This window comes from Canis lupus, chromosome 7, assembly GCF_048164855.1.
Source record: "Canis lupus baileyi chromosome 7, mCanLup2.hap1, whole genome shotgun sequence".
Classification (NCBI taxonomy): Eukaryota; Metazoa; Chordata; class Mammalia; order Carnivora; family Canidae; genus Canis; species Canis lupus.
In genome coordinates, this window is record NC_132844.1 from 71,903,089 (window position 1) to 71,931,037 (window position 27,949).

The window sequence follows — 27,949 nt, forward strand, 5'->3', positions numbered from 1 at the left end:
ATGCGCGGTAGCAGGACCCGCCCCGCGCGCTCTCCCTCGGGTCCGACGACGGTTACGGCTGCAGGAGGCGGGGCCTCCGAGGAGAGAAGCAGCCTCTAGGGCAGGCGCTGGGGGCCGCGTGGCTCGTTTCCACAACTTTATTAAACCAGAGCCCAACACGTAAATAGAAAACACCAGAGTTCTGAGGCCGCCCCGCCCCGCCCCGCCCCGGTCCCAGCCGCCCTCAGGAGCTGTGCTTCTGCCGCTTCCAGAAGCGCTTGACGTCGCTGTGACCAGCCGGGGTCACCACCATCAGCCGCTTGGCCGAGTTCTCGAACACCAGCACACCCAGCTCCCGAGCATGGGCCAGCAGCAGCTCAAAGTCCACTTGCGACAGGAACTGGTTATACAGGACACCTGCAGTCCGCAGGGCAGGGGCAGCGGAGGGCCAGCGTAGAGAGAAAAGCCAAGAACATGAGGCCCCTGCGTGGCAGCCTCGGGGCAGGGGTCTGCGCTTGCCAGCCACCTCCATTTCAAAGCTAATCCTCTATGCTTGTCTGTTCCAAAGCTCATCCTGACAGTAGTTGATCCAGCCACATTCAGTAAGGCAATATAACACGGGTGGGTAAGAAAACCCACTAATGCTCACCAAACCAGAGAAACTACTGTGAATTATCCCTCCCAATTTCCCTCTTCTAGCTAAATCCCAACAGCACTGATTTGAGACAATTTACTACTACAGACTCACTCCCCAAATAAAGTGTCCTGCCAGCTTTCCTCTCCCAGCCCATGTAATAAACAAACCAAAATGCATGAATAGCTTTTTCTGTTCATCAAGGCTCAAGTGTCCTTCTTCCGGCCGGTGACAAGAATCAACCACCAGAAGCCACTCACCCTCAGTGAACCGGAGTCTGTCCCTTTCCAGCTCCCATAGCCGAATCTGGTCTGTGATGGTGGGTGGCAGCACAGGCGTCTGCAGGGGCAAGCAGTTGCTCTGAAGATTCAGGAATACTGTCCCAGACATCCCTAGCCATCTACTCATTCCCCAGATTTGGATGTCCCTTTCTCTTTTCCATCACTTCATCGCCAGATGCCAGGGGTTTCCAGCCTCCAGCAGCTTGGTACCTGTTTGAGCATCACCGGGTGGGCCCTTGTCCTTAGGAAATGGATGATCTGGGAAAACAGACAAGAATGGGATCAGGCGCTCAAGTAAGAAGGCAGGAAAGCTACCTAAGCTGTCACCTAATGTCACCAGAATACCAGCTTGCTGTTTAAAAACCTGCAGCCATGTGCCTATCATTAACCTATCCCCATTCAGCTGTCATTCTAAGCTGCTGCTCCCACTGGTCATGTCTGCTATTCCTTCTCTAGCACATCTGCCCTTTGCATAGTCTTGTTTTATTCTTCTTTCTTTAAAATAGCAGCAACTATTATTTTTTGAGCACTTACTGCATAGCAGGCTCTGAGCCAAAGGCTTTACTGCTATTCTCTCATTGAATCCTTCCCAAAGCCTGTGAGGGGAGAACTGTTATTATTTCCATTTTCCAGATGACAAGAGTGAGGCTCAAAGAAGTGAAGCAACCAGGCCATTAATGCAGCTAGGAAGGGGTTGGCGGTGGAGACACAAATCTATATCTCCTCCCCTTGTGTTTTTTCCCACGCTCAGAGCCTTGACTTCTCTTTATGTGCATGGTCTATGCTCAAACACAACTCGCCAGCTGATAGTAGCCTTCTGTAAGATGAGCTGTATCCCACAGCCCAAGTGCAGCCTATCTTCCTGCACCCACCTTCCCCAAGTGGGGATACCTGCTGGGCTGTGATGCCACTGGCGATGGCCTGCTGCACGCTCTCCCGGGTCACCTGTGCCACCACCATATTGGGGAAGCGATAGAGCATCTCTGAGAAGAGGGCAATGAGGGCGATCTGCAACTCCGACTCTGGCTCAGGGGTAGGAAGACAAGATGAGGAGGCTATCCCCATACCTAGACTCCCTCCAGACCTTGAAGTGTGACCCAAAATGTCAGAGAACTCTGTAAACTGGCAGGTAAACATGAACATGAATCGGCACTCCCTCCTGCGTCCTTCCCTCTCCCCACTCCCATTCCCAGGCTGCTGTCCTCCCAGCCCTCTCTGGCCTCACCAGTGTAGGCATATAGTCGGTAATTAGTTTCCACGATAATGAAGCCTGGCTGATGGGCAGTACCCCCAGCTCCAGAAACACCTGATGAGAGATTGATAGCCAGGCGTGTGGGGTAGTAACGCCGAGATTTCCTCTAGAAAAGACAGAAGGGAAAGGCAGAGGGCCCCCTCTCAGGTGTCACTAACCATATTCCTGCCTGAGATATCAGACCCCTCCCAAAGCAAGAGCCTCAACACCCAATTTATCGACTCCAAGGAACCCAAGTACTCAGTCTGGCGACTTCTTCCTGGTACTGCCTCCTGAGATCCCATTCTTTTTTGTTTTTGAGTATAGATGATACAATGTAACATTAGTTTCAGGTACACAAAATAGTGATTCAAGAACTCTACATCTACTTATGCTATACTCACTGCCAGTGTAGCTACCATCTGAGACCCCACCCCCTTTTTAAAAGCCAAGGCAACAGACCACCTTGCCTTTCCTAGAAGCCATGTATCTGGGTGCTCATACCTTCCTCTGGAAAACAAGCCCAAACTCACGCAGATGTTGCAGGAAATTCAACAACGAATCACTCATACCTTCCACAGAGTAATCCTGGGGAAAAGAAGTGGCCAGTTGGGGTCCAAACACATCCCATTCTCCCCCTTCCCAACCCCATACACTCATTCCCTCTTTTCCCATCTATGCTTTGGTCATTTTTATCTTTCACACTTTTGCCCATAACCTGACGTCCCCCCTCATCTACCTACCAGCCTGCCCACCCAAGCCTCCAGCTCCATCCCCCTTGCTTACCTTGCCCAGAGTAGAGAAGCTGAGCTGGAAGAGGAAGGATAGAATCTCCACTAGGTCCATGCCCCGACTCTAGGGATGAATGGTCAGTGACAAAGGGGCAGGGATGGAAGGGAGAAAATGAGGGGACAGAACATCAGGAAACAGTCTGTGAGGGTAGTCTCTCAATGGTTCTCGCGAAGATCAGAGCATGCCAGCAAGTCACCTCCTCACCTGGGCTGTCTGCAGATATTGCAACATAAAGTACCATAGCTGGGCAGGAGTGTCCAGCAACAGGAACTGGAAGCCGGCTGAAGTAATGCAGGGTGGCTCTCCGGGTTCAGTGCTGGAGGCAGAGAGGGACCATGGCAGAGGTATGCGAAGAGAGGCCATCGTCCCCATTTGTCCTCGCATTTTACCTTGGTTTCTCTCTGGCCATACTCCACGCAGCTCTCCTTTTTTAGTTAACTGCCTGCAATCCTAACCCACCCTGGACACACAGTTTAGCAGGGATCTGATGCACCTCTGGTTTCCTCACCTCTTCATGAGCCCAGCCTGGCTGAGGAGCTGAGCCAAGTCCTGGCTGACGGCTGCACTGGGGGAGCCCACCATGAAGTGCAGGACCACCTGAGGAACAGAAGTAGACAGAGAGAACGATGCCTTTAAGGGCCATGGGATGTAGGAGTACAAGCAGAGACACAGAGTCCCAAGTCCTCACCTCCCATCGCTCCTCGGCGTACTTGTCAAGTGAGGGAACATCCCGGGCGTGCTTGTCTGGACCCAGCTGACTTGTGTCATCAGACCAGGCCTTGCCCCTATGCCAGAATGGGCCAAGAATAAGGGACCCTGGCTGTGTTCCCTGCCTGCCCCTCTGCTCTTTCCCTCTTCATCCCCACGGGCTCTGAGTAGGAGACACTTCTTTCCTACATCATGCAGCTCCATCTTGTCCAATTTATCCCTAAAGGAGCTCCCAACAGTGGAGCCCACAAGGTTCCAGAGAGGCTCCTCAAGGGCTCTCTGCCCCATCGCTGCCAACCCCACTGCTGACAGGTTAAATACTAGTTCCCCTGGCCTAGCTTAGGAAGATGGAAGTGACATACCCACCCAGAAGGGCAATGCGGAGGTTCTGGCGGAAGATGGGGTTGAGGATGAGGCCCTGGAGACCACCAGGGAGCAGCTGGGTGTGCCAGATACGGAGACCACTCAGCAGTCCTGTACTTTCCTCCTGAGCTCTGAAACAGAAGCAGAGAGGTTAAGGGGGTGTCTGGAGAATAAAAAGAAGGAGGCCCATAAAGGCCTCCATTTCTGCCTTTTCTGAACTGATCATCCCTTGGAACACCATTTCACACAGAGAAAACAGTGTCTTCTTAAGGCAGATTTCTTTACTGCCACGCCTACCAGAACTTTGTTGAAGACATCACAACTTTCCGGGAGGGAAAATAGAGTATGCAGAGTTTCCCAGACTTGTTTAAATGTAAGTGTTGTGGTATATCCATTAATATTTCTTGGAAATGTTCCAAGGAACACCTGGAAGATCTAGTTGTTGAGAAATCTGTATCTGGCTGAGCATGCTGCAAAGACTCACTTGCTGAATTCCTTCTTCACCCACAGGGCTACAGCAGCTTGTGGCAAAGGCTGCTCCAGAAAGAGCATCCGCATCACCCAGTTCTTAGCCAAAAATGGGAGCTCCCTGTAAGGAGGTAGAGGTAAACTGTTAATATCAGAAACTGCCTTACCTGTATCTCTGCCCTCAACAGCCTCTCAAACATCTCATCCCGCCCACAGCTTTACCAGTCTTGCTGTTCCCACTCTGTTTTGGCTTGACACACTTCAATCTTCAAGCCCCAGCAGGGCTAAGCTTCAAGTCATGATAACTTATTCCAGCCTGAAGGCCCCATTACATTTGGTCCCTACCATGAAGGAGGTCCTCACCTGAAGACAGCCAGACAGGTGGCAGGATGCCCATACAATCGGTCCAAGACGCCAGGGCTCAGGCCCCCTAGGAATTCCTGCAGATTCCTGCATTGTAGGTGTACTCGGTTCAGTCCTCCCCTTGCAGGGGTGCTCTCCATCACCTGAGAGATGCAAGGTTAGAAATGCACCCCCACAGTCCACGCCAGTGTCATCCCTCAGCTCATTCCCGTTCCAGACCCACTGGCCCCCACAATAACCTGTACTTTCTATGATTTCCTTTCTATGTCACTCATCTCCTTTCCTTTCTCCCAGACCTGACCAACCTCCTCTCCTCTCTTGCTTCCTTGCCACTTCTGGCCTCAACTCCAGTTTTCTCTCTGTTTCCAAATAGAGAATTGTTCATTGTCCCACATTTGCAGAATCAGTTTTTATTTCAATGTTTACCTAAGCAGTGACGCGGAAACTAGTTTCAGACCAGCCCTCCCCGGGCTCCCGGCTCCCGTCAGCTCAGGGCATGAGCTCGCGTTGGCCAGTCCTTCGCACCTACTTCCCGCCCCGTGGGTCCTGCGCTGCCTGCCCGCCTGTCCTCCTGGCCCCGAAGGACCGCACCCGAGCACCCGGCCCCACACAGCCCCGGCTCCTGTCCCCCGCCCCCGGCCCCCTTCCTCCCTCCCGCCTGAGTCGCCACCCCTCGTGTACCCGGAGTCGCGAGGCGTCGCTTAGCCGGAGCTACGGTCCCGCCGTGCCTCCCAGGAATAGGAGAATGGACGAGGGGGATGGAGAGAGGGACAAAGAACCGCACAGGAGACCAGACGGGAGGACTGCGGCGAGAAGGAAAGGAGGGGAAAGAGTGGAAAAGTAGGGAGGTAAGAACAGGCGCGGCACCCGCTCGCCCGCCGCGGCGTATTCTGGGAATTGGAGTCCTGTCCTGGCTCGCCCCGGGATGGGCCGAAGCGTGGCTGACTACAATTCCCAAAAGGCACCGCCGCCGGGAGGGAGGCTGGCCTTTAATCGAGAGAGCCGAGGAAACCCGAGGCCGCGCAACTTGGTTCCGCGTCGGGTTCCGCTCTCGCCGCCAACGGCTAGTTTAACCGACCTGGACAGCGGGCGGATGCCGGGAGGGGAAGGGCCCCGGGGCTCCCTGGCAGAGGTGCGGACCTGGCTCTTGGCGACACGCTTAGTGGAGAGACGCGGCGAACCGCGCTCCTTGAGCCCTTTGCTCTCGTCAAGTCGGAGCAAAGCACTCTGTATCTAGAGCGAGTTAGGGTTGGCGCTGCTCCCCGCGCTCAGAACAGCCCTAGTGCCACTTCCCCGGGCTCCCACCGCCCCGCTTCTGTAGAACGTGCCAATAAACACAGTTGCTGTAAAGAAACCAGTGGTTGGTCTGGTTGGTCGATGAGGCTGGGGCAGGGCTGGGGAACGTCCTAAGCCAGAGCCAGGGCTGCAGTACAGCGGCCTTAGGACTGTATCGTTCCCGTTACAGACGACGAGACGGAGGCCCCACAGACCGTCGGCCCGACGCCCCGCGGCTGGGGTTGCGGAGCCCGCACAGCGCACCCGGCCCGCCCGGCCGCTCCCCCGCCTCTGGCTCTTTCCGTGGCGGTCGGTGCATCACATCCGCAAAAATGACACGAAACTGACAATGGCTAACGGTACGTAAAATAAGAGACAAATTAGTCTGGGAAGAAATATTTGACAAAATAGACAATACAACGAGCTTTTACAAAGCAATAAGGAAAAGAACAGAATAGAAAGATTGTACAAAGACGTAGCAGGCAACAAACAGAAAAAATATAAATTGTTTATGATCAAATGAAAAAGCTCTCATCAGTAATTAAAAGTAAATTTAAAAAATAAATAAAAGTAAATTAAAGAAACAATAAAATATCTGATTAGCAAAAAAAAAAAAAAAAAGGATTGGCAGCCTCGATGTTGTCACTGCAAAGGGAGCATACAGGGGATCCCTGGGTGGCGCAGCGGTTTGGCGCCTGCCTTTGGCCCAGGGCGCGATCCTGGAGACCCGGGATCGAATCCCACATCAGGCTCCCGGTGCATGGAGCCTGCTTCTCCCTCTGCCTATGTCTCTGCCTCTCTCTCTCTCTCTCTGTCTCTCTGTGACTATCATAAATAAATAAAAATTAAAAAAAAAAATTTAAAAAAAAAAAAAAAAAAGGGAGCATACAGTAGTCAGATACTTTTGTTGAAAGTTTACGTAGTCACACCTTTTAAAGGCGGCTTTGGCAGTACCTACCAATTATTTTACCGCAACTGCCATTTGACCAACTCCACCTTTAGAAATCTATCACACCGAAATCCTCCCACATGGACACAGATACACATGCAAAACTACTGAAGTGTGTCTGTTACTGTTATGAAAGCAATGGAAACCGGGGCCCTTGAGTGGCACAGATGGTTAAGCATCTGCCTTAAGCCCAGGTCATGATCTCAGGGTCCTGGGATGGAGCCCCACCCACATCAGGCTCCCTGCTCAGAGGGGAGCCTGTTTCTCCTTTCTCCCCTCCCTCTGCTTGTGCTCTCAAATAAATAAATGAAATCTTAAAAAAAAAAAAGAAAGAAAGAAAGAAAGAAAGAAAGAAAGAAAGAAAGAAAGCAATGGAAACAGCCCAAATGTCCATCATGGGGAGTTGGTTAGATAAAATGTGGGTCATTGCAACAATGTAGAGTAGTGGGCAACACTTAGAGCACTGTATGCATAGTGGCTGAGCTGTGTACAGCCTATCAGGAGGGGAAGAAGAGCAGATTGCAAAGTGGCATGCAGAACTTTTATCTGTGTGTAAAACTGAAATAGGTCATGTGCTTCATTTTGACAGGAGCAAGCAAGGGGAAGTCGTGCAGACCAGCTTTAAAAAGAGAAAACCCTTTAAGGCTCTGTCCAGGGGTGCCTGGGTGGCTCAGTCGGTTGGGCATCTGCCTTCAGCTCAGGTCATGATCCCAGAGTCCCAGGTTGGAGCTCCACATTGGGCTCCCTGCTTAGCAGGGAGTCTGCTTCTCTCTCTGCTCCACACCCCACTCATGCTCTGTCAAATTAATAAAAATAAAAATAAATAAAAGGCTGCCCTGTCCAGAACAGGAGCCACTAGCCACCTGTGGCTATTTAAATTAACCAAAAATTTAAATTCAGTTCCTCAGTCACATCAGCCCCATTTCCAGTTCTCAATAGCCACAGGTGGCTAGTGGCTACCTATTGCATGGTGCAGATACAGACCAGTTCTATGATCACAGGTTGTCTTGGAGAGTCCTGCTTAAAGGGATGCAGTGAATGGGGGCAAGTTATCTGATGTCAGGAACTGAGTACAGGTTGAGTTTCTGGAGCTGGATAATCAGCCTGCACTCCTTGGAGCTTCCCAGCATAGGATTATCCAACCTGTGATGGAGAGATCATAACCTTCTCCCCTCAGGCAGCACCCTGGAGAAAAAGAACAGCCAGGAACCTATGGGCTGCTTCACACTAGCTTTGCAGTTTCCTGGCTGTGTGGCCTTGAGCAAGTTGCTTAAAATAGTCTTTTCTGTGAAATGGCAGCAACTGTTTCATCTGTATTAAATAAGGTATAATATGTAATAAGCATGGTCCTGGCACACTGGAGGTACCCAGTAAACATTATCATTATTATTTTCTTTAAAAAAAAAAAAAAGTAAAATCACACCTGTATTAAGTACTATAAAGAAAGTCAAGTGCTTTGAGAGCATCAAGAGGGGATTTGATCTGACGGGCCAACTCGGGGAAGATTGCTGAAGGACAAGCAGGACGTAACAAGGCAAAGACCGCAGTGAACTATGTTCCTGGGAGGGGAACAATATACTCCAGAGGCCATGGCAAGAGGGACTGGCCCAGTTGTGGGAACTGAAAGCAGGCCAATGCTGTATAAAGGACAGCGTGGAGAAGAATGCTGAAAGAAGGGGGTGGGGAGCAACTTGGTCAGGAAGGTTTTGTTCTTTATTGTAAAATCAACAGGAAGCCATGAAAGGATTTGAAATAAAGTAGCAGGGTGAGATTTATATCTGACTGACTGCAGTCAAAACCAACCATAGAAGAGCAGGAACAGATCCTGGGAGACTACTATGGTGGCCTCGGCAGGATGGAGGTAGTGTATGCAGGACGGTGATAGAGGTGGAGAGAAATGACAAATTTAAGGAAAATCTGGGAAGCAAGATCAACAGAACTTCATGATAGGCTGACCTTGGGAGAGGGGAGAAGGTGTATCAAGGATGTTCCCCAGGTTTTTGGCATGTGCAGCTGAGTGGATGAGGCTGCTATCCACTGACTCAGGAAACCATGGAGGAAGGAGCAGGTTTGAACACTGAGACAAGTTCAAATGAACTCCAAGTGGTTGTGTAGGTCTAGAGCTTTGGGAGTTCTCAACTCACTGCCATGGCTTCTGTTATTCACCATTCTGGGTTCTGGCCTCTAACCTCCTGACCTGATGAGCACTGGATGTTATACTCTATTTTGGCAAATAGAATTAAAAAAAAAATTTTTTTTTAAAGTAAAATAAATAAATAAACTTCTGACCTGTCAACTTGTGTCTTAAAACATGGGGTCACAGTGGTTGGACCTACATAGGTTTCAGCAGGATTGGTGACCTGGACCCCAAGGGGCTTTTAATTCAACAGAAGATTAAATTATCTCTATTGGCATCTTCATTATCTAGTTGGCTCACTTTGTGAATATCATCAACGAAGACCCCAGGGTCTTTATTTCACATAAACTTCCACCAAGATAGGTCTGCCTTTTCCAATACTTGCAAGTGATCTTTCTTTTTTCCCTGACCAACTTAAATTCTGTTAAATGCTCTCTTCGTGGTTGTGGCTCATCCTTCCAAACCTCTGAAATAATCTAGGCTCTTGATTCTGGCTCCCATCCAAACAGATCACATCTATTGAGTCATCTGTACATCTGAACAGCCTAATCCAACAATTCTCTGCCCAGGACTTCCAAACCCTTGAAGGGGGTCCTAGAATTAGGGCCAAAAAAACTTACACGTCTATTTTTATTACCCTCTAACAGAAATTTAGCATTTCTTCCAAGTATGAATATGAGCAAAGCCCCCAGCAGTATTAGCAGGACCTGGGACTTGTCACTGAGACACCACAGCTCTTTTTGTATCCCACTACCTTTGTAGAAATCTCCAAATGTTGAGTTGTTTTTTTTTTTTAAGATTTTATTTATTTATTCATAGAGACAGAGAGGCAGAGACACAGGCAGAGGGAGAAGCAGGCACCATACAAGAGAGCCTGACGAGGGACTCTATCCGAGGTCTCCAGGATCACGCCCTGGGCTGCAGGTGGCGCTGAACCGCTGCGCCATCGGGGCTGCCCAAGTGTTGAGTATCTTTTATGCTTATGACTATTTGGAAATGTTAGTAGTTATTACACCTGCTGCTAGATAATTGTTACCAAATATATTTTAAAAACACATAGGTTACTGTATCATACACTATTTAAACATTTTAGTAAACTCAACTGATCTCTTCTGTGATCATATATGAGATACACACATTTTTGTGTGTATGTGTAATGGGTTTTAAAACAATTCTGAGGAGGCACTAGTAGACCTACCTCTCTAGTCTGCCAAAGGGATTGATGGGTCAAACAAGGTTAAGACCCTTGCCTAATTCGGCCCCTTCCAAGCCTCCTGAAGAGCTTGCACTAGAATTAACAAGGAGCATACATTCCTATAGGATGTGAGGTCCCACAGGCAAGGGCCTGGCTAACAGACACTGTGCTGGGTAAGATACATGATAGGAAATGGAATGAAGAGAAGGAGAAAAAGGAAGAAACGAAATGGAAAGGAGTTGGGGGCAGACACAGGAAGCAGATTTTACCAAAATGCTAAGAAACCCACTCACAGCTGTGGAAAATTCAACCTTTATTATTACCTGCCTAGTGCAGGATATTAAAATTGCATTGAGCTAGAACCATATATTAGTGTAAAAATCTGTGTCTCTCCCCCCAAAAATGTACAAACCCCAAGTGAGTATAGAAAAACCAATATGGCAGCTACAACAGAGATGTCCAACCCCAAGGCTGCAGGCCATTGCTCCCTCTTTCCCCCTAACCCCAGTATTTAATCCACAGAAACATACAGGCTTAGAGAAGTTCTAGCTACAACACAGCAGGTGGGAAGTGGGGATGGCTAGGGGTAGGGGACAGGGATCACCCCTAGGTCCAGTGTTTTAGAGGATGTTGGAGGGAGAAGCCAAAGACAAGGACAATTCCAGGAGTTAGCACAAGGGAACATGTTTCTCCCTTTCTTGTCCTCATTCCTCAGATTCTCAGCCAATGGGATCCAGTGTGCGATGGAAAGAGAGAGGCTAGGTGAGCCACAGCCTTCTCTCTAGGAACCAGTGTTGTCCATTGGGGCCCAGGTGCTCCAATAGGCCTTATCCAGTGTCTGTCCTATATGTGCCCCCATCTCCCCCCTCCCCAGGGATGGCTAGAAGAGGTCAGAGAGGATCCCATCCACAGGGCCAGCTGGGTGGGCAGCAGAGGCTTCCAAGAGAGGAGCAGGGAGGGGGCATGAGAGTATGTCCCGGGAAGGGAAGGCATCAGCTCCCTGGCAGGCCCAGCCCACCCCTGGTCACCCTGCCTCTCTCTTAGAGGTGAAGGGTGGTCAGGACAGAGAACAGAGTGGGGGTACCATTCAATTCCCTTGCTTATCGCCTCTGGTTTTGCCTTAATTCTCCCTGAGGAAGGGGCAGCTGGGTGTGATTCACACCGTGTTGAGCGCATCTTCCGCCAGGAACCGATGTAGCTGGGAAAAGGATGGTCGCTGCTCAGGCTCCCGGCTCCAGCAGTGGAGCATCAGCTCATACAGGCCCAGCGGGCAGGAAGGGGGCCGAGACAGGTACACCTGCATCATGGCAGGGTGGATGAAAGGCAGGGAACAAATGTTCTTTAGTCCCTGAGATAGACTCTGGCCCTCCCAGACCCACAGCCCAATCTTCCCTCTCCTCTGCTCTGACCTGACGGCCCTGGTCCCGGAAGAACTCCCCTGCATTCTCAATGACTTGCTCATCAGTGAGCTGTCCAAAGGGCTGGGCACGGCAGAGCATCAGCACCTCCCACAGGGTCACCCCAAAGGCCCACACGTCACTTGCAGTTGTGAACTTCCCCTGGTGTATGGATAAAGCAACAAAGACAGAGAAAGGCATCAGGCAAACAGACCCTCCTCCCCTCCCGCAGGGAGCTGCACGTCCACTCAGCACTTCCCAGGCTGGCCCCCTCCCAGCAAGCCTGCTCCTCTCTCCTTTGGGCTCTCCCTTCATTCTCAGGCTCTAGTCCTCTCCTTGACCTCTTCCCTCTTCTACCCACCCTTACTCTTCACCTTGCCCTTCATTTTCTGGTCGTGATTCTCTTCCAACTCATGCCCTTCTATCTCTAGCCTCCTGTCCCCCCTTACCTCTTTTGCCCTCTGCCACCCTGACTCCAGCTCTTGTACCCACTCTTGGCTCCTGGACCCTTTCCCATTGTACCACTCCTCCCTGCTTTCTCTGGTCCCTAGAGCCAGAAGCAACTTCCAGAGCACTGGCCCAAACCCTCACTTCATAGATGAGGGAACTGCAGTCCAGGGAATGCAAGTGACTGACTGAGACCACACAGCAGCCAGTGCTCCCCTGCCTGCCGCTGCCCTCCCCTGCCTACCTCCCTCAGGGTCTCTCACCATGAGGATGCACTCCCAGGCCATCCACCGGATGGGCAGCACCGCCCGGCCTTGCACGCGGTAATAGTCCCCAGCGTAGAGGTTCCGGCTCATGCCAAAATCAGCAATTTTGATGGTGAAATTTTCCCCAACCAGGCAGTTCCTTGTGGCCAGGTCCCGATGCACAAAGTTGAGTGTGGCCAGATAGCGCATGCCTGAGGCAATCTGAGCCGCCACATGTAGCAGCATGGGGTAGCTGAGGAAGGGAGCCAACAACAGGGGGTCATGGAGGCAGCCTCAGACCCATCCCCAGTCACAGATCCCTAGGAGAGGAAGGGGGGGCCCATACCCTGGGACTGGGTCACATCTACTCCTGGTGCAGAGTTGGAATGCCCATGTTGAGGGCCCAGGGGTAGGTGCCCATTCAACATCTGTTTGGCTCATCTGACCCAGGGAGCTACTGCTTTATTGTCTGGACTCAGGCAGTGAAAGTGAGAGAGAGCAGAGGGAGATTCTCAACAGAGTTCACATCCCTTAGCACCCCCACCATAGTAACTTCTGGCCTTTTGCTCCTTAATGCCCAGATGGATGGCCATATATTCCTCATCCCAGTCCCCACCTCCCTGAACCTTAGCCTGCCTCTCCATCCTGTGCTCCCCTCCCTCCTCCACATTGGAGTGAAGGGAGAGGAGACCCCCTCCTGCCGGGGAGCTCTCAGGGGAGGGCCAGCCTGGATGAGGGGGGTACCTGATGGTGGGCCCCTGGGCAGCCTCCCTGTCCCTGGGGGCCCCCTCAGCCGCCTTGTCTTCTAGCTGGTGGGCACTGAGGAACTGGTTAAGGTCACCATTCTCCATATAATCAGTAATCATGCAGAGGGGGTCATCCTGCACACACACGCCCAGGAGCCGGATGATGTTTGGGTCCTTCAGCCTTGACATGATCTTCACCTCCTTCAGGAAATCATTCCTAGAGAAGGCAGGGAAACGGCAGGGACACTGAGGGGCTGACCTATACATTCTCTCCTGCTCATATAGACCAGCGCCCTAACCCCAGCAGATAAGCTGACTCACTAGTGACACTGAGACTTGGCCTGAGATCAGCCTGAGATGGCAATTTCCTTCCCTGGCCAAGCCCCCTCTGTTGGTCGCTACCATATTTCTCTCTAGATGATTCCCCGCTCTTCACTGCCTCCCTTCTCCATCGCCAGATATCATTCCCTGGTCCTCACCTGGCATTCTTGGTGGCATCTGGCCGTAGGATCTTGACAGCTACCAGTAAAGGGTGTCCCTTGCACACATTAAGGGGAAAATCAAGACTGACCAGATCTTGCGGGTTCTCTACCTCACACAGGTGCACCTGGGGAAAGAAGTTCGTTTGTTAGGAGGTCACATGGTTCACTGAGTCACAGGGTCAACTGGGATAACACAGACATAGATGACAGGTCTGACCAATGGGGACATATGGGCATGGCATCAGAGCCCCAGACAGCCAAGACACTACTGATAGCTAGCCAGGGATCCTCCTTACCTCCCCAAACTGGCCCTCGCCAAGCTTCTCCTTGAAGCGGAGCCGAGATCGAGGGAAATCCACTCTGGGAGGCCCATCCCCGGCAGCCCCTGGGGGCAGCGCGGGCACAGCATAGGTGTTGCCCCCTGTGACGCCCTGCAGGGTGACAATGTCAGCCTCGGCATAATGGGGGACGCTGTTCTGGGGAGGTGGGGGCAGAAGTGGGGCACCCGGCTTCTCAGGCTCCATATAGTCCCCACTGCAGGCTGGAAAGGTGAGGGGAAAGAAGACAAGACGAGGCATCAGGAGCAGCACCTGAGAGCCATGGTTCTCCATACCCCTGCCTCCCAGAGAACCCTCGTCTCCCAGCTGGGTGAGAGACTGGGGCTATCCTTCATCTTCTTGGTATTCTACCCACCGACCTCAAACCAGCGGAGTCGCTGGCATGAGATGAGAGTGAGTTGTTTCAGAGTTTAAGGCAATGGAAATGGCTGAACAAAGAATGATGTAAGGTCCATTCTCTAGGGATCCCAGCATAGCCCAAGAGACCAGGACCCAAGTCTTGACTGGAAGAGGAATTCCTCTGTCCACCATCAGAAGGAGGATGGTGCTAGTCATCTAGTCACCCCCTACTTTCCAAACCCTTGTCCCACTCACTGCTGGTCCCTCCTGTTCACTTAGCTGTTCTATCTACCTCCCCCACCCCCGCTTTCAGCCTTAGTTCCTCCCCATCGTGGTTACCCAAACCCTCCCTGACCCAACACCCCAAGCTCAGAGATAAGCAGAGACAGGGGCACACAGATGGGGGAGAAGGAACAGTTCCTCACAGCCAGCACAATGAGGAATCTACAGATAGAGGAGAGGAAGCAGAGCCATCCCCTCTTAGCCCTGGGGAGGGAGCGACAACGAGAGAAGGCAACACCAAGGAACAGAGGAGCAGACAAGAAGGGTGGGGTGTGAGCCTTCACCTCTGGGACTGCAGAAAGAGAACACATGGGGGGAGAGGGCAAGCACCCAGGGTGAGAGGCCCTCCTCCTCACAGCTCTAGAGAGAGGGGAAACAAAGGAGGAGTTATAAAAGAACCTAGGTCAGCACAGCAACCTCCTCTCTGGCTCTAGAAAGCAGAAAAGATGGGGTGGAAGAGGAAGAGGAGGATAGAGCTTTGAACCAGTGAACTTTCTGCTCCTCTGCTCAAGGGAAAGGCCTCAAGAAAGAACAAGTACAGCAGAGGAGATTTCAGGGCATAAGAGCTTCCTCCTTGAGAGCTCAGGAGAGCAAAAGAGGCCACAGCAGGGAGAGGAGGGAATGCAATGCAAAGTGTGAGGACTTTTCCCTGCCCCAGTAGAGGTATGGGGAGCCTGGAGGAGCCCAGAGGCAAAGGGGCTTACCCTGGGTGTTGGTGGGTTTGGCCCAGGCGGGTGTGGGGGGGCCAGGGCCCCGAGGGGGACGGGCGTAAGTGGCCAGAAGGAGGCGGTAGGCTGGATTGGAGAGCAGCAACGCTGTCGGGAGAAGGAGGGGAGAGACACGGGGAAGGAATGAGACTCAAGGCTAGACAGACAGGGAGACCCGGAGTAGGGCAAGACCAGGGCTGATGGGAATGAATGTACTGAGAAACAGGGACAGGATAAAACAAGGATCTGGAGAGTGCTGGATAGCTGGATGAATAATGAATGGAGGGATAGACAGATGGATGGGTAGATGCATGGATGATAAACAAATGGTTGAATGGATGGATGGACAGATAGACAAATGGATGGATGAATATATACGGGTAGATGGATGGATGACAGATGAATGGTTGGATGGTGGATGAGTGGAGAGATGAATAAATGGATGTTTGAATATGTATGTATGGATGGATAGATAGATGATATATGAATGGTTGGATGGTGGATGGATGGATGGATGGATGGAGAGATGAACAAATGGGTGTGTGAATATATATGGATGGATGGATGATGGATGAGTGGTTGGATGGTGGATAGATGGATGTACAGATGGATGAATGGTGAATGGATGTATGGATGAATGGATGGATGGATAGACAGAGGACAGATGGTGGATGGATGGATTGATGGACAGATAGATGGAAGATGGATGGGTAGTTGGATGAATGGATGATAGATGGATGCAGGGATATATGGATAGATGGATGATCCATAAATGGTCAGATGGTGGGCAGACAAATGGATGAACAGATGGATGAATGGATGGATAAACATAGATAGGATAGATGATGGATGGATGGATGGATGGAGCAAACATGGCAAGTCTAGGAGAAAGGAGAGGGGCCCAGAAGACACAATGAGAGGGCACAAAAAAGAAGAGACAGAGATGTATATGGGACACAGAGACAGGATGAAACCACTAGGGATTATGGGTAATACATGTAAAATTATTGAGGGAGATTATGTGGTAGGGACATGGGACTCTATATAGAGTGTGGTGACCAGGGGCACAGAAATGAGAATATGAGTTAAAACTAGAAAGATAGGAAAAGAAAGGAATGGACAGAGAGAAAAAGGGATACAATAAGAAAACAGGCAGAGGATGGAGGTGGGACTAGAACAAGGCAGGTCTTACCAGAGCCATTGGGGACACTGGGAGCAGAGTGGGGTGGATTCCCACGAGGTCGGGGCTCTTGGTAGGGGGGTGGCTCAAGAGGGCCTGGGCGGTTGTTGATTAGGATGGTGTCTCCCGGGACAGAGAGATGAACTGTCAGTTCCTCTTCTAACACCCGGCGCTCGGCCTTGTCATGGGAATGGGAACATTAACTGTGTGATTCTAGCTCGTTAAATGCCAAGCTCCCCTCTCCTTTCTGATCCTCACAGCAGTCCCATAGTGGTTTCTACTATTAACTCCATTTCACAGGTAAAAAGAAACAGAGGCTCAAGAGCATGTAAGTGAGTCTCCTGGTGTCCCACAATGGGATTCAAACCCAAATCTGACCAGATAATTACAGAATCATCAAGCTTCACACATACCACCACCACTGAACTCCTGCAGGAAAACATGGGCTCAGAGTTTGCCAGGCTTCTTCCTCTAGCTCCTCCCTGCCCCTCTTGCTCCACTCTCCACCTTTCCTATCTGGCTTCTGCCCCAAGAGGTTGACCAGGATGGACTATATGGACAGGCTTGGTTTGGGCTGGCCGGAGAGGAGTTTGTTGGGCAGGCAGCAAGTAAGATCAGGGTGATTAGTCTCCTACCCCTCCCTGAGAGGTAGACTCAGGTTAGCTGTATCCCTGAAGCAAACTCCACTGCCCTTCTCAAGGAGCCTTTCCCCAGCATCACTGCAACAGGTTCTGGTAACTTCCCTCCTCTCATCTTGCAGGCCCACATCAGGTCACAGCTCTGTGGGAACTGCACTACTCCTTCTGATTTCCAAAATCCCTCCCACTCCTTTGCAACCTGTCACTTTACTAAGCCCACCTCTGATTAGAGGTTCTGTGGTCCCCACCGGATCCAAAAGAATACAGTAGTCCCCACATATATTGGTCTCAGCCTGGCCTCATTCTCCACACCCACACCCTGTCTGTCCTCTCCAGGCTATTGCCTGCCACCACCACTCCCCCATTCCCCACCCACTGCCCCAACACCCCCCACCCCGCCCACTCTGCTTACCTTGCTGAGGAGCCGGCGCCAGTGCAGCCGCCAGAGCATGAGGGCAATGATGAGCAGCAGCAACAAGATGATGGCCACCAGACAGCCAATGAGGATGGCAGTTGGGCTCCCCTCAGCCTTGGCCACAGGCTGCTGGCCTCTAGGCTCCAGCTCTGGCAGAGACAGGAGAGTCAGAACCACAGGAGGCTTCCCACCCAAGCAGAGGGGGGCCCAGGGAAGAATGGCAGCACAGGACCCAGTTGTCCAGGAGGAGGCCCTGGGCTACTCACCCAAACTGCTGAAGTTGGTGGGAGGTGGACCAGGTGGCCACCAGGGAGCTGGTGGGAAAGTGCCCACCAGAGCTGGAGAGGAATCATTTACAACATCTGTAGAGAAGGATGAGAAGAAAGAAGGGAATCAGGTAGGGAAGAGGCACCAAAGGGAAGCTACTTGCATGAGACCTATGGAGTTCTACTACTAGGAGCAGGGGCAATACTCAGGATGTGTACCAACCAATCTGAATGGGGAGGGCCCTAGCTGCTGTGGATGGCAATGTTTTAGTTGCTGGATTGTGGAGAGATACAGGACTCCCAGAGAGAGAGCCCCACGTGGGGTCTTGGGTATCAGGAGGCCTGGAGAAGAGTTCCTCAACCAGCACAGAGTATTTCTGTATTTTATGGCCAACGCTGTCCTACTGGCTCAATGTCAGTCATGAGTGAAGGGCTCATGAAGTAAAGACAGAGACAGGGGGTTAGGAATAGGGAGGTGCTCCAATGATTTAGGGCATCTCTGCCTGGGAAGTCTCATGAGCAATAGGTAGGTAGGGTACCAGGAGCGGCTATTTTGGCATACTGTGGGTTGGCAGTCCCAGAGACTGAGGACTGGGCATAGACCAGGCGCTTACCAGAGATGAAGGAGATTTCACTGAAGAGTAACCAAGGCCCAGCAAAGAGGAAGCGGCACTGCAGAAAGCGGCCCACACGGCCGCCCAGGGGCACTGACACAGCCCGGGCTCTGGGGTCCCCCAGGCTGCCCCCCAGGGCATGGCGCACAGGCTCCCCCTCCCAGGCCATGGCAGGGCCCCGCTTGAAGCGACATTCCACCCCACCAGGCAGGCGGGCTCCCAGGGTGTGCATGTTGTTACAGTGGACCTGGGGGGGAAGGGAGGAGGGACAGAGGGTCAAGGCCAGGAGAGAGCCCAGATGAGCACCCCAGGAGCAACCACCCTGGTCTCAGAAGAATGGGATGCACTTACCTGCATGGCCTGGAAAGCCCTGAGCCGGTCAAACTCAAACTCCATCTCCACGTAGCCACCCAGGAAGCTGTGGTTGCTCCATCCCACATAGTCATAGCCTGGCCAGACCCGCAGTTCCTGGCTCTTCCTAAAGTCATCCAGCCCCACCACACCATCTGCCAGCTGCCCCAGACCTCCGTACAGCAACCTACAGAGCAGGGGAGCAGAGGAAGCGGAAAGTGGGAGAGAAGAGAGTGCCACCCACCCATGTGCTCTGCAACCAGGTGGTGGAGGTCCAGCCTGGACCTCTTGCCCCAACATCCTGAGGCTCTCAGTTTCCCACCCCCTAGACTGTCCTGGTACACGGCTGCTGCAAGCTGCACGGTGGCACCGCCTCTAGGGGGCACTATGCAACCTCTTGGACAGTTTCCAACAGTCGTCTTTTTCTAATTTGCAGGGTCACATGAGCTAGTAGTCTGCCTGGTTACCCTTCAATCCTGGATCCTGCGTCCCCAAGGCCTTACCTGACCCATCTTGCATCTCAATGCCGGGACTCCTGACCCCACCCAAGTCCTCCCACCCACCGCAGGCTCAGGCCCTGCAGGGCCTGCCTCTCTTACCCGCCAACAGTGTGTGTGGTGTGCCCATCATAGGTGGAGTCGTTGAGGTGTACTGCCTGGGACAAGTACATCGTCTGCCCCACGGGGGCCGTGTAAGACAGGAGTCCATCTGGGGCGGGGCAGGGGGTGGCTGTCTGAAGCAGGAAGCCTCCTACCCCTCCCTTGCCCCAGTCTCCTCCCCCTCTTGTATCCCTACATAGGCCACAATGTTGGCCAGGCCCCTCCTCACTCAGAATGACAGCTTCCCAACAGAAAAAAAAGAGGACCCTGGATGCCCTCCTCCCCAGGCCCCAGGCCTGGAAACGAATTCTCGGGGGTATGAATGACTCACCCTTCCAGAGGCAGCCATAGAGCTCCACCCGCAGACAGACACTCATGACCCGGTCAGCCCGGGGGTAAAAGCGAACCAGCCGGGCCACCATGGGGGGTCCGAGGTCCTTCAGCACCACTCCCCCAGGGTCCTCATTACCTAAAATCACCTGCGGCCCAGGAAACAGGGTGGATGAGTGGGAAAGGCTCCAGGTTGGATCTAACTTCCCAGTCACCTGCTGTTCCTGGCCCAGCGCACACTGGCCACCAAGAGACTCATGAAGGGTGGTGTTGAGCCTACAGGACTATGGGATACAGCGGGGATGTGGAAAATGAGGGGGTGCAGCAAAGAAAGATCTCTGACACATCTCTCAGCCTGAAGGTCTGTCCCCAACCTCCAGTGTCAGCCTCGACCCCGGACCCATCTCCATTTGTCTCTAAGCCACCCATCCTGCCATGCACAGGTTCTCCCCATTCCCTCACAGCTCTGCACCTCTGCTCTGGCTTTCTCTCTCCTCCTGCACGCCATCCTCTCTGTTCCTTCAGCAGACATTGGTTGAGGGCCCACTCTGTGCCAGCTCTGCACATTCTCAGTGGCAAACATCCATCCCTCCCCTCTGCCCCTGCAGTACTGAGATTCCAGTAGGAAAAACAGCTGTGAAGAATAGGAGGCAGGCTGTGGGGCTGAAGCAGGGGGAGGTGGACTCTCCGAGGAGACAATATCTAGAGGAAAAGCGAGTGGAAGGAGAACCTGAGGACATCTGGGGGAGAAGCTCTCCAGGCACAGAGAGAACGACAACCGAAAGTGTCCTAAAACTGTGGGACCACCCTGGCTTGTTCCAGGGACAGCCAGAAAGTCGGTGGGCCTGAGTGGAGCGAGAATATAGGGAAGACTCATCTTCTTCCTAAGGGAGGTGGGCAAGAGCCAGGGCAGACTAAGCTTCTGCACCCAGGAAGGAGCTGAGCTTTTAATCTGCAGAATGGAAAGCCAGTGGAGGGTTACAAGCCAGGTGTGCCTCATCTGATTTGCACTTTTTTGGGTAAAGTGGCTGTAGCCTCTACGTGGACATGATTTCAGGTGGGAAGAGACAGGAGCATGGAGAATGGTTTGGAGGCCACTGTGTCTGTCGAAGCTGGAGGTGGTGGGGGCATGGCCTAGGGTGGTAGAGGTGGTGGTGGTGAGAAGTGGCTGGTTTCTGGAAATACGGACTGGTCTTGCTGGTTCTTTGGAAGTAGGGGGTGAGAGACCAGAGGAATCAGCGCTATTACCTCGGCTTATGGCCTGAGCAACTGGCCTGAGCTGGAAGAAGAACGGGTTTGGGGTAGGAATGGGATTCAAATTCAGCTCGGGAAGTTTATGGTAGGTTTGAGACACCTCTTAGACCTCCAGGTGGAAAGGCCCGGAAGGTGGTCAGGTTTGCAACACGAGATGGAGCTCAAGAGCCAGGCTTGGACTAAAGAAGGTATAAATTGGGAGAGTCACCTGCAGCCGGGTGGCATTTAAAGTGTAGCTGGGGGAGAGAGGAGCCAACCTTCTGTGGGGGCTGTCCCTGCCAGCCTCACCTCCTGACCCCAGCGGTCCCTCCAGTCCATCCAGCGGTGGCCGTCCCGGGAGTAACGCAACCGGTAGCTGGGGGAGAACTCCTTGCCCAGGCCTCCAGCATGCCGCCCCTGGGTGCCCACCAAAGCCACCAGGTGCAGCCGCCGCAGATCCACCTGCAGGTACTCCTCCTCCTTTGGAAAGACTGGCCCTGCGGGGCACCATGCCCCATCCCCGTCGCTACTCTCCAGCCTGGGAGAGGGCAAGGGGTCACAATGAACATCTGGTCTGCCTGTCTCTAGTATTTAAAGCCCCTCACGATGAAGGGTGGAGTTTCATTGGCACTGGCCCTCCCAGAAGCCTCTTGGCTTGGGCAGAGGAGTTGGAAGGGCAAGAGAGGCCCCAGGAACTCCCTCCAGAGCAGTCCCCCGGGTGTGCCAGTTACCTGCTGTGGCGCGCAGCAGTGGAGTCTGACCAAGAGCTGGAGGCAGATATGTCCCCATCTGGAATGGTCCTGTCCTGCATGCCCAGGGCATAGCGGCACTTGGCTGGGTGAACACAGGCATACGGAGGGTCAAGGCCCTGACTCTGTCTCCCAAGCCCCATCCTCAGGGACCCCAGAGCCAGCCTCCTCACCAGGGTCAAAATGTCCCTTCATATCAGCATCTCCAGTTGCCACTAAGAGTAGCAGCAGCAGCAGCAGCAGTAGAGATGAGAGGGCCCCTGGCCCCATAGTTCCTGACTCTTCAGGCCTAAGGGGGTGGAGGCAGCATCTCTGCAGGGGGGGCAAACAAGTGGGAAGGTTAGTGAAAGGGCAGTCAAGGGGCCCGCCTCACAGCCAACAGTAGACTGGCAGAAGGGGCCACATGGGGAATAACAGAAATAAAGCAACAACAGCAATAGCTGCTGAATAGCATCAGCTATGTTGTTAGAATGCTCCCTGTGTGCCAGACACTGGGCTAACCTCTGGTCCCCTCCCCACCCAGGATCCCAGAATTCTAGGAGAAGTGGGGGACCCCAGGGCTTTCCAGTCTCACTATCCTCTGTAGCCCCACCAAGCCCAGTGTGATCCCCGGACCAGCAGCCTCAGCAGCACACAGGTGCTTGGGAGACACGCAGAACCTCATCCCTACCCTGGATCTGCTGAATCAGAATCTTCCCATGAAAGTTTGAGAATCCCTGCTCTTCACTGGCACCCAAGCAGCATGCACTACCTAAAACCACCCCAGCTGTCATCTCCTTGTGAACCCAGGTATCTCCCTATCCGTGAGACCTTTGCCCCACAGCCCCAGCAGGAAAGCTGCTCTGACCTCTCCTCTTCCTGATCTCTCTTCTCCAGGCCCTGGAATCCTGAGGAGCCCCTAGGGCCAGTCCTCATACCCTTAGCCCACCTCTGCCATCAGATCCAAAGCATCCTATCCCAGCTCTCCTCACTCTGCCTTCCATCCCTAAGAGTCAGACATCCTGTCCCCTGGAGTTCCCATTTCTGAAGGTGGCTACCTCTGAAGGAAAAGCTCAGCGCTGAGGAAAAGCCTGAGTTGCCTTGGAGATGAGGGCGGGTCTAAAGACTGGGAGGCCAGGTCACCCCAGGAGGTAGGAAGAGTGGGGGGATATTCCCCCATCCCTTTGTCCTCTTCCAGTTGCTCCCATGATGCTCTAGGGCAGGAATGTAAGAGGCAGCTGAGACCCCACAGCTCTGAAGCAGCAGCTGAGGGAGCTGACTGAGTTGCAGAGGGCACCCAGGGATCAAAGAAGAGCTAGAACCAGAGGCATCACACCTGGTCCCTTGGAGGTCCAGGAGCCACGTGCAGGGAGCAGGCTGCAGGGTCCCAGCCGGCTGGCCTCCACCCCCACTTCTCTCGAGAACAGCGGGGCCCTTGTTCCCCTGGGTAACCTTCATGCCTATCCCAGATGAGTCATCGGAGCCAGATGGAGCTCGAGGAGCCCCGGGCAAAGATACAAAGACAGGCAGAGGATAGGAGGCAGGGGGAGGCAGGGTGAGAAATACAAAGCAAGAGGTAAATACAGCAGGCTCAGAAGCACAGGGCACAGAGCCAAGCAGAGAAACACAAAGATGTCTGGGGCCATCCCTCCAACACTCCAATAACCCTATTTCTCTCCACTGGGTCAGAAAAACCAAGGACAGGTGGAGAAGACCTCCCCCAGCCCCACCCCCCGACCCCATCCCCACCACAAACAACACCCACACAGCTCTGTGCACCCACCTACACACAAACGTCAGCCAGGCAAACTTACAGAGCTGACTGTAAACACTGGAGCTAGATGCAGCGCGCACACCCACACATGTACAGGCGCACAGGAGCGCACACGCACCCCTCTGTCACAGACAACTCTTCACAGACTTTCAGAGACAAACACTCGCATGTGACATTCTCTTAAATCTGTTACCCACACAGACTTTCAGCGGGGCAAATACAGACGCTCACGCACACATCAAATCCATCCACAGGTCGGCCTTCTCTAAAGTCCTGTGCCATCACTTAGTGAATAGCCATCCTCAGACATCTGTGAACGTGAAATGATAGAAACCACAAGCTCCTACCATTAGAGGACACCGGGACACACAGTCTCAGGCTCAGGCACAGGATCCCAAGAGGACTGGGGCCCACTCCCAAATACACACCATGATCAAGCCAGAGGGAAGTCAAGGCGGTGGCAGGAACCGTAATGAGAAAAAGAGGCATTGCTCCTTCTCCTATTCTCTCAGCTCTCACCTGTGTCTGCAGTGAGTCTGAACACCAGACACTGGCCGGGGGTAGAGGGGGTGGGGAGGAAGGTCCAGTCAGCAGGGGACCAGCCCGCGAAGGCTGGGCCCGGGGGGTGTGGAAGGGAGCGGGGGATGGGACACTGAGGATGGTACCCACTGGGCAGTGGCACAGTCTCACAACAGAACCAAATGGCCATCTAGAGGCCGTCACCGGCCGGTTAGGGTGTCAGGGCCTCTCTGCTGGGCTGAGGGCAGGCTGCCCCCTGGGAGCTGACGGTGGGGGGTTATCGCTCAGCGGTAGGTGCGGGAAGGGACTGCCCGGTGGGAGGACTGCGGGCTGAGGGGATGATTCACGGGGCCGCTCAGAGCAACTGTGGCCCTGGGGGAGCGTCCCTTCACACTGAGGAAAGAAAGGGGTCCTTCCTCACAGCTGGAACTCACTTTCTCGGGGGGCAGGGGTTCCCCCCATTCTCAGACAGGAAGCCAGCACACTGGGAAGGCGGGCCGGGACCCACCTGGCCGAGCTGCACAGCCAGAGGCGCCGGGCACGTCCGGCCTCCGCCACCAGGCCCCCGCGGCCGCCGCGCCCCGCCCCGCCCCTGCCCCCCGCCCCCCGCCCCCCGCCCCGCACGGGGCCTCGGGCCGCGCGCCCTACCTCTCCTCGCTCTTCCCGGCAGACCCAGGCGGCCGACCCCGGAGCGGGGCCTCCTGGCGGCGGGGCAGGGGCGGGGAGGCGCAGGGAGCCAGGAGCCGGGAGCGGGAGCGGGAGGCGCCGGCGGGGCTCGGGTGTCGGGAGGCGGCTCCCGCGAGCAGCTGTCGGGGGCCTGTTCCGGGGAGAGGAGCCGGGGCTGCGGCGGCTCGGGCCCAGGCGCCGCCTCCCCCAGCGCCCCTCCCCTCCCCTCCCCTCCCCTCCCCTCCCCCCCCTCCCGGGCCGCGCCGGGCCCGCCGCTCCCACGCCGCCCCCCAGCATTCCCCGGCTCGCCCGGGCCCCCCCAGGTAGCCGCCCTGCGGCCCGCGCCGCCCAGCGCCCAGCCCCCTCCGCCTACCCGCGGCCCAACCCCCAGGCCCCAGGGTCCCCACTAAAGGCAAGAGCCGAAGCCCAGGCCCCACTTGGGGCCTCCCACACATCCAGGCCCCGCGAGAGGAGGGCCCCCTCCCTACTCCCCGTTTCTGGGCTCAGTTCCTGGAGAGGGAGGTGAAGGGGGCAGCCCCAGGGCGCAGGGAAGGAGCAGGTTCCCACAGGCCCGCTGCCAGCCCAGCAGCAGCAGTTTGGATGGAGGAAGGGAGCAGGGCTCACCTGTCCAAGCAGGTCCCCAGACCCACACTTCTCACACCACCGACCTTTGCTTCTCTCCGGCCCCCTCTGGCCTTCTGGCCTCTACACCCTGATCCAGACTGCCCCAGAGCCTGAGGGCCCCCACTCTCTCCTAGCCCCATTCTCTCTCTACTTGCACCTTCTACACTCACCGCCCCCCCTCGCTGCCGCCCCCTCACTCCCAGTTCTCTCAGGACCCTTTGGCCCAGACTCCTAGGCCCTAGGCCCCTTTGGCTCCCTGCTCAAGGCCCAGGAGTCCTCAGGCAAGCCTCCCTCCCGCCCAGCCAGCTCTGGCCCTGGTAAGGTCGAGGCTCTGACCACTGGCAGCGACACACCTGGACGAGGTGAGGAGGTTGTGGGGGACAGAGAGAGAATCGGACACAACCTAAAGGCACCGGAAACAGGAGTCCCAGAGATGGGCAAGGAGGCTGGGTGAGGTGGGCAGGATGGAGGACCTGTGGTGGGAGGTGCTGCACCCCACTGGGCACTGCCTCAGGCCACCATCCCTCCACACCCACACCTGTCAGCCCCACATCAATGTCACCGGCTCAGAAAGATCTGAGTCCACTGCAGATCTCCACCCCACCACACCTCACAACAGATAGCAACTCACACCGTACGTGCAGTCCCAGACAACAGCCCCAAGAAAGAAACACCGAGTCCCAACCAGACAAGTACACAAAAGTACTACCAGGAAGAAGTTGGCCCTCAGTGTGGGCAAGAGCTCCAAACCACCCGGGACACACCAATCCCAGCACGTCCAGCTGCTAAGGGGCTCACTAACGAACAGCCCCATGGCCACTCGGAGATTTGCCTCTCCCCACTGTCCCCTCTGACCAAACCTAGAGGTTCCCAGGGACACATACCCCTCTGAAGACGGCCGCTGGGGAATCTGGGCCCAGGAGAGGCTGAGCCAGGGGTGGAGCCAGGCCGGGGGTGGGGCCAAGGTTCCCCCAGTTACCTCACCTGGGCCAACTCCCGACCCCTCCTCCCAGGGACTGAGCTGGGAGGAACCCTGGGCGGGCAGGCCCGGCTGGGCTGCAGCCAGAGCCCCAGGGAAGCCCCTCACCCGCGGCTGGGACCTTCCACACCCCAGGCCCACGCTCCTGAGCCTGGTGGCATGGCAGGGCCAGACAAAAGGGCCCGCTGGGGAGAGAAGACGAGACCATAGAACCCTGAAACTCTTGTCCCTGATCTCCCCCAGGAGAAATTCCTAGTCGGTGATAGCCACCTCCACCCAGCCTGAAGCTGGAAGAGTGGGAGGGATGCAGGGCTGGGGCCCAGCGGAGTCAAGTGACAGCGGAAAGGGGGCTGGAGCTGGCTGGAATGCGGGGCTCGGAGCCGAGATTCCCAGGGGCCAGAGAGGGAAATCCCAGCTATCCAGGGGCCCCTAGAGCGATGCCAAAGACTGAGAGTGTCCACACAGTCTTTCATGGCCCTCGAGCCCATCCCACATCTACCGCATCGTTCCCAACTCCAGCCCCCAAAGGGCGGTCAACATCTCCTACACCATGCCGTCCCTCCCAGGTTACCCACCCCCCAAGCCAATGGCCTCTAGCCGCCCAGGAAGGAGAGGAGGGGAAACAGCTAAAAAAAAATGTGAGGAAAGGCACATAGGGGCCAGCAGACCACCCGCCGCTGCAGGGAAGGCCTGCAGGGCAGAGTGAGAAGGATGGACCACAAGGGCCCCACACACACTAGTGGCAGTCCCTCCCCAGGAGACGCAGCTGCCTCCTGGGCCAGCAGCTGGGGACGATGAGAACTGATGGGGCCAGGGGGTGGCAAGGCCACGGCCATGAGTCAGGCCTCGATACCACTAAGTACAAATGGGAAACTGAGGCCCAGAAGTGGAAGCAGGAGGGAGAGATGACCTTGTATGGGGAGAAAAATGAGGCTGCTCAGAGGCAGCAGCCCAGAGGGTGGGAGGGGATGGGAGGTGGGAGGGCTGGAACTCAGAGGGAGGGAATGGGGGTCACAAAAAGGAAAGGGGGATGGAGATGAAGGCACACACAGCAGAAGGCAGGAGGTGGAGATGTGAGGAGAAGAGGGCTGGACTGAGCAGCTGACCCAAGTGGCAGTGGGCACTCAGAAAGTAGGGCTGGAAAGTGAGGAGCCCTAAGAAGTGGCCCACAGCCCAGGGGGGACGATCAACAAGGCAAAGGAGAAAAGGGGTTGTAGTGAAACCAAGAGATGGGAGAAGAGGAGGGAGACTGAGGCACAGGGGTTGAAACGAAGGGACAGAGTGAGATGACAAGAAAGGGGCCAGGAAAGGAGGGGGCAACGGTGGGACGGACCAGAGGACAGAGGCCCCGACCTTTCCTTGGGAGGAGCCTAGCCATCTGCAGCGGCGTGGCCCCCAACTCCACTGGGCATCCTTGACGCCCCGCCCTCCTCCCACACCACCTCCCCAGGACGGGTGGGCCCAGCTCCAGCCCCCACCGCTGCCCCCTCACCTCCAGCTCGGGGTTCTCCTGAGTCCCAGTTCCCCGGCTCAGCCCTCCGGGTTCCAGGCCTGGGGTGGCCCAGGCGCCGGGCTTTGTCCGCCTCTCCCGGGGCTGAGAGCAGCTGCCCCGGCCAGCTGCAGCCGGCTTCGCCGTGACCATGGCAACCCGGCCCGCTCCCCTCCCTCAGCCCCT

General features: G+C 54.8%; 2 protein-coding genes and 1 long non-coding RNA gene across 18 annotated transcripts; 1 reads left to right on the forward strand and 2 right to left on the reverse strand.

Annotated features, from left to right (window-relative positions):
• Nucleotides 1-3: 3 nt before the first annotated feature.
• LOC140637352 (uncharacterized) lies at nucleotides 4-11,568 on the forward strand. 4 transcript variants are annotated; one of them, XR_012034519.1, is made up of 3 exons: nucleotides 4-6,188; nucleotides 6,285-6,453; nucleotides 10,000-11,568. It is a non-coding gene; the product is annotated as an uncharacterized lncRNA (long non-coding RNA). The 4 variants fall into 4 exon arrangements; XR_012034518.1 differs by having other exon boundaries at nucleotides 4-6,179; XR_012034520.1 differs by having other exon boundaries at nucleotides 5-5,951.
• On the reverse strand, nucleotides 124-5,721 carry GTF2H4 (general transcription factor IIH subunit 4). Of its 3 annotated transcripts, none has more exons than XM_072833826.1 (14): nucleotides 5,501-5,721; nucleotides 4,820-4,962; nucleotides 4,473-4,577; nucleotides 3,988-4,119; nucleotides 3,606-3,702; nucleotides 3,426-3,514; nucleotides 3,122-3,233; nucleotides 2,912-2,935; nucleotides 2,630-2,713; nucleotides 2,120-2,252; nucleotides 1,786-1,916; nucleotides 1,105-1,152; nucleotides 874-952; nucleotides 124-396 (listed from the first exon to the last, which is right to left on the reverse strand). In XM_072833826.1, exons 2-14 carry the CDS (start codon nucleotides 4,957-4,959, stop codon nucleotides 224-226), a joined length of 1,347 nt encoding a protein of 448 aa, XP_072689927.1. In that variant the 5' UTR covers nucleotides 4,960-4,962; nucleotides 5,501-5,721; the 3' UTR covers nucleotides 124-223. The 3 variants fall into 3 exon arrangements, with proteins under 3 accessions (XP_072689927.1, XP_072689925.1, XP_072689926.1); XM_072833824.1 differs by having other exon boundaries at nucleotides 2,912-2,980; nucleotides 5,501-5,720; XM_072833825.1 differs by lacking the exon at nucleotides 5,501-5,721 and adding an exon at nucleotides 5,246-5,392 and having other exon boundaries at nucleotides 2,912-2,980.
• On the reverse strand, nucleotides 10,672-27,920 carry DDR1 (discoidin domain receptor tyrosine kinase 1). 11 transcript variants are annotated; one of them, XM_072833818.1, is made up of 20 exons: nucleotides 24,654-24,810; nucleotides 22,771-22,926; nucleotides 21,907-22,045; nucleotides 21,716-21,818; nucleotides 21,294-21,522; nucleotides 20,224-20,385; nucleotides 19,753-19,900; nucleotides 19,422-19,530; nucleotides 18,823-19,009; nucleotides 18,472-18,718; nucleotides 17,858-17,953; nucleotides 17,589-17,740; nucleotides 16,551-16,716; nucleotides 15,356-15,466; nucleotides 13,989-14,233; nucleotides 13,690-13,817; nucleotides 13,209-13,427; nucleotides 12,483-12,717; nucleotides 11,785-11,934; nucleotides 10,672-11,672 (listed from the first exon to the last, which is right to left on the reverse strand). In XM_072833818.1, the coding sequence occupies exons 3-20, from the start codon at nucleotides 22,001-22,003 to the stop codon at nucleotides 11,532-11,534; spliced, it is 2,925 nt and encodes a 974-aa protein (XP_072689919.1). In that variant the 5' UTR covers nucleotides 22,004-22,045; nucleotides 22,771-22,926; nucleotides 24,654-24,810; the 3' UTR covers nucleotides 10,672-11,531. The 11 variants fall into 11 exon arrangements, with proteins under 11 accessions (XP_072689919.1, XP_072689918.1, XP_072689914.1 ...); XM_072833817.1 differs by lacking the exon at nucleotides 24,654-24,810 and adding an exon at nucleotides 23,049-23,400; XM_072833813.1 differs by lacking the exons at nucleotides 22,771-22,926; nucleotides 24,654-24,810 and adding an exon at nucleotides 27,767-27,920.
• Between the last annotated feature and the right edge of the window lie 29 nt (nucleotides 27,921-27,949).

Coding starts and splice junctions, on each gene's coding strand:
- GTF2H4 (XM_072833824.1), bottom strand. CDS start 4,959: ATGGAGAGCACCCCTGCAAGGGGAGGACTGAACCGAGTACACCTACAA. Junction 2,253..2,629: donor GGCTTGTTTTCCAGAGGAAG/GTATGAGCACCC, acceptor TGTCTTTTCTAG/AGGAAATCTCGGCGTTACTA. Junction 1,917..2,119: donor CCGACTATATGCCTACACTG/GTGAGGCCAGAG, acceptor CCCCTGAGCCAG/AGTCGGAGTTGCAGATCGCC.
- DDR1 (XM_072833813.1), bottom strand. CDS start 27,916: ATGGTCACGGCGAAGCCGGCTGCAGCTGGCCGGGGCAGCTGCTCTCAG. Junction 17,954..18,471: donor TGAAATCTCCTTCATCTCTG/GTAAGCGCCTGG, acceptor CCTTCTCTACAG/ATGTTGTAAATGATTCCTCT. Junction 11,935..12,482: donor CCTGGGAGTGCATCCTCATG/GTGAGAGACCCT, acceptor TCCATACACCAG/GGGAAGTTCACAACTGCAAG.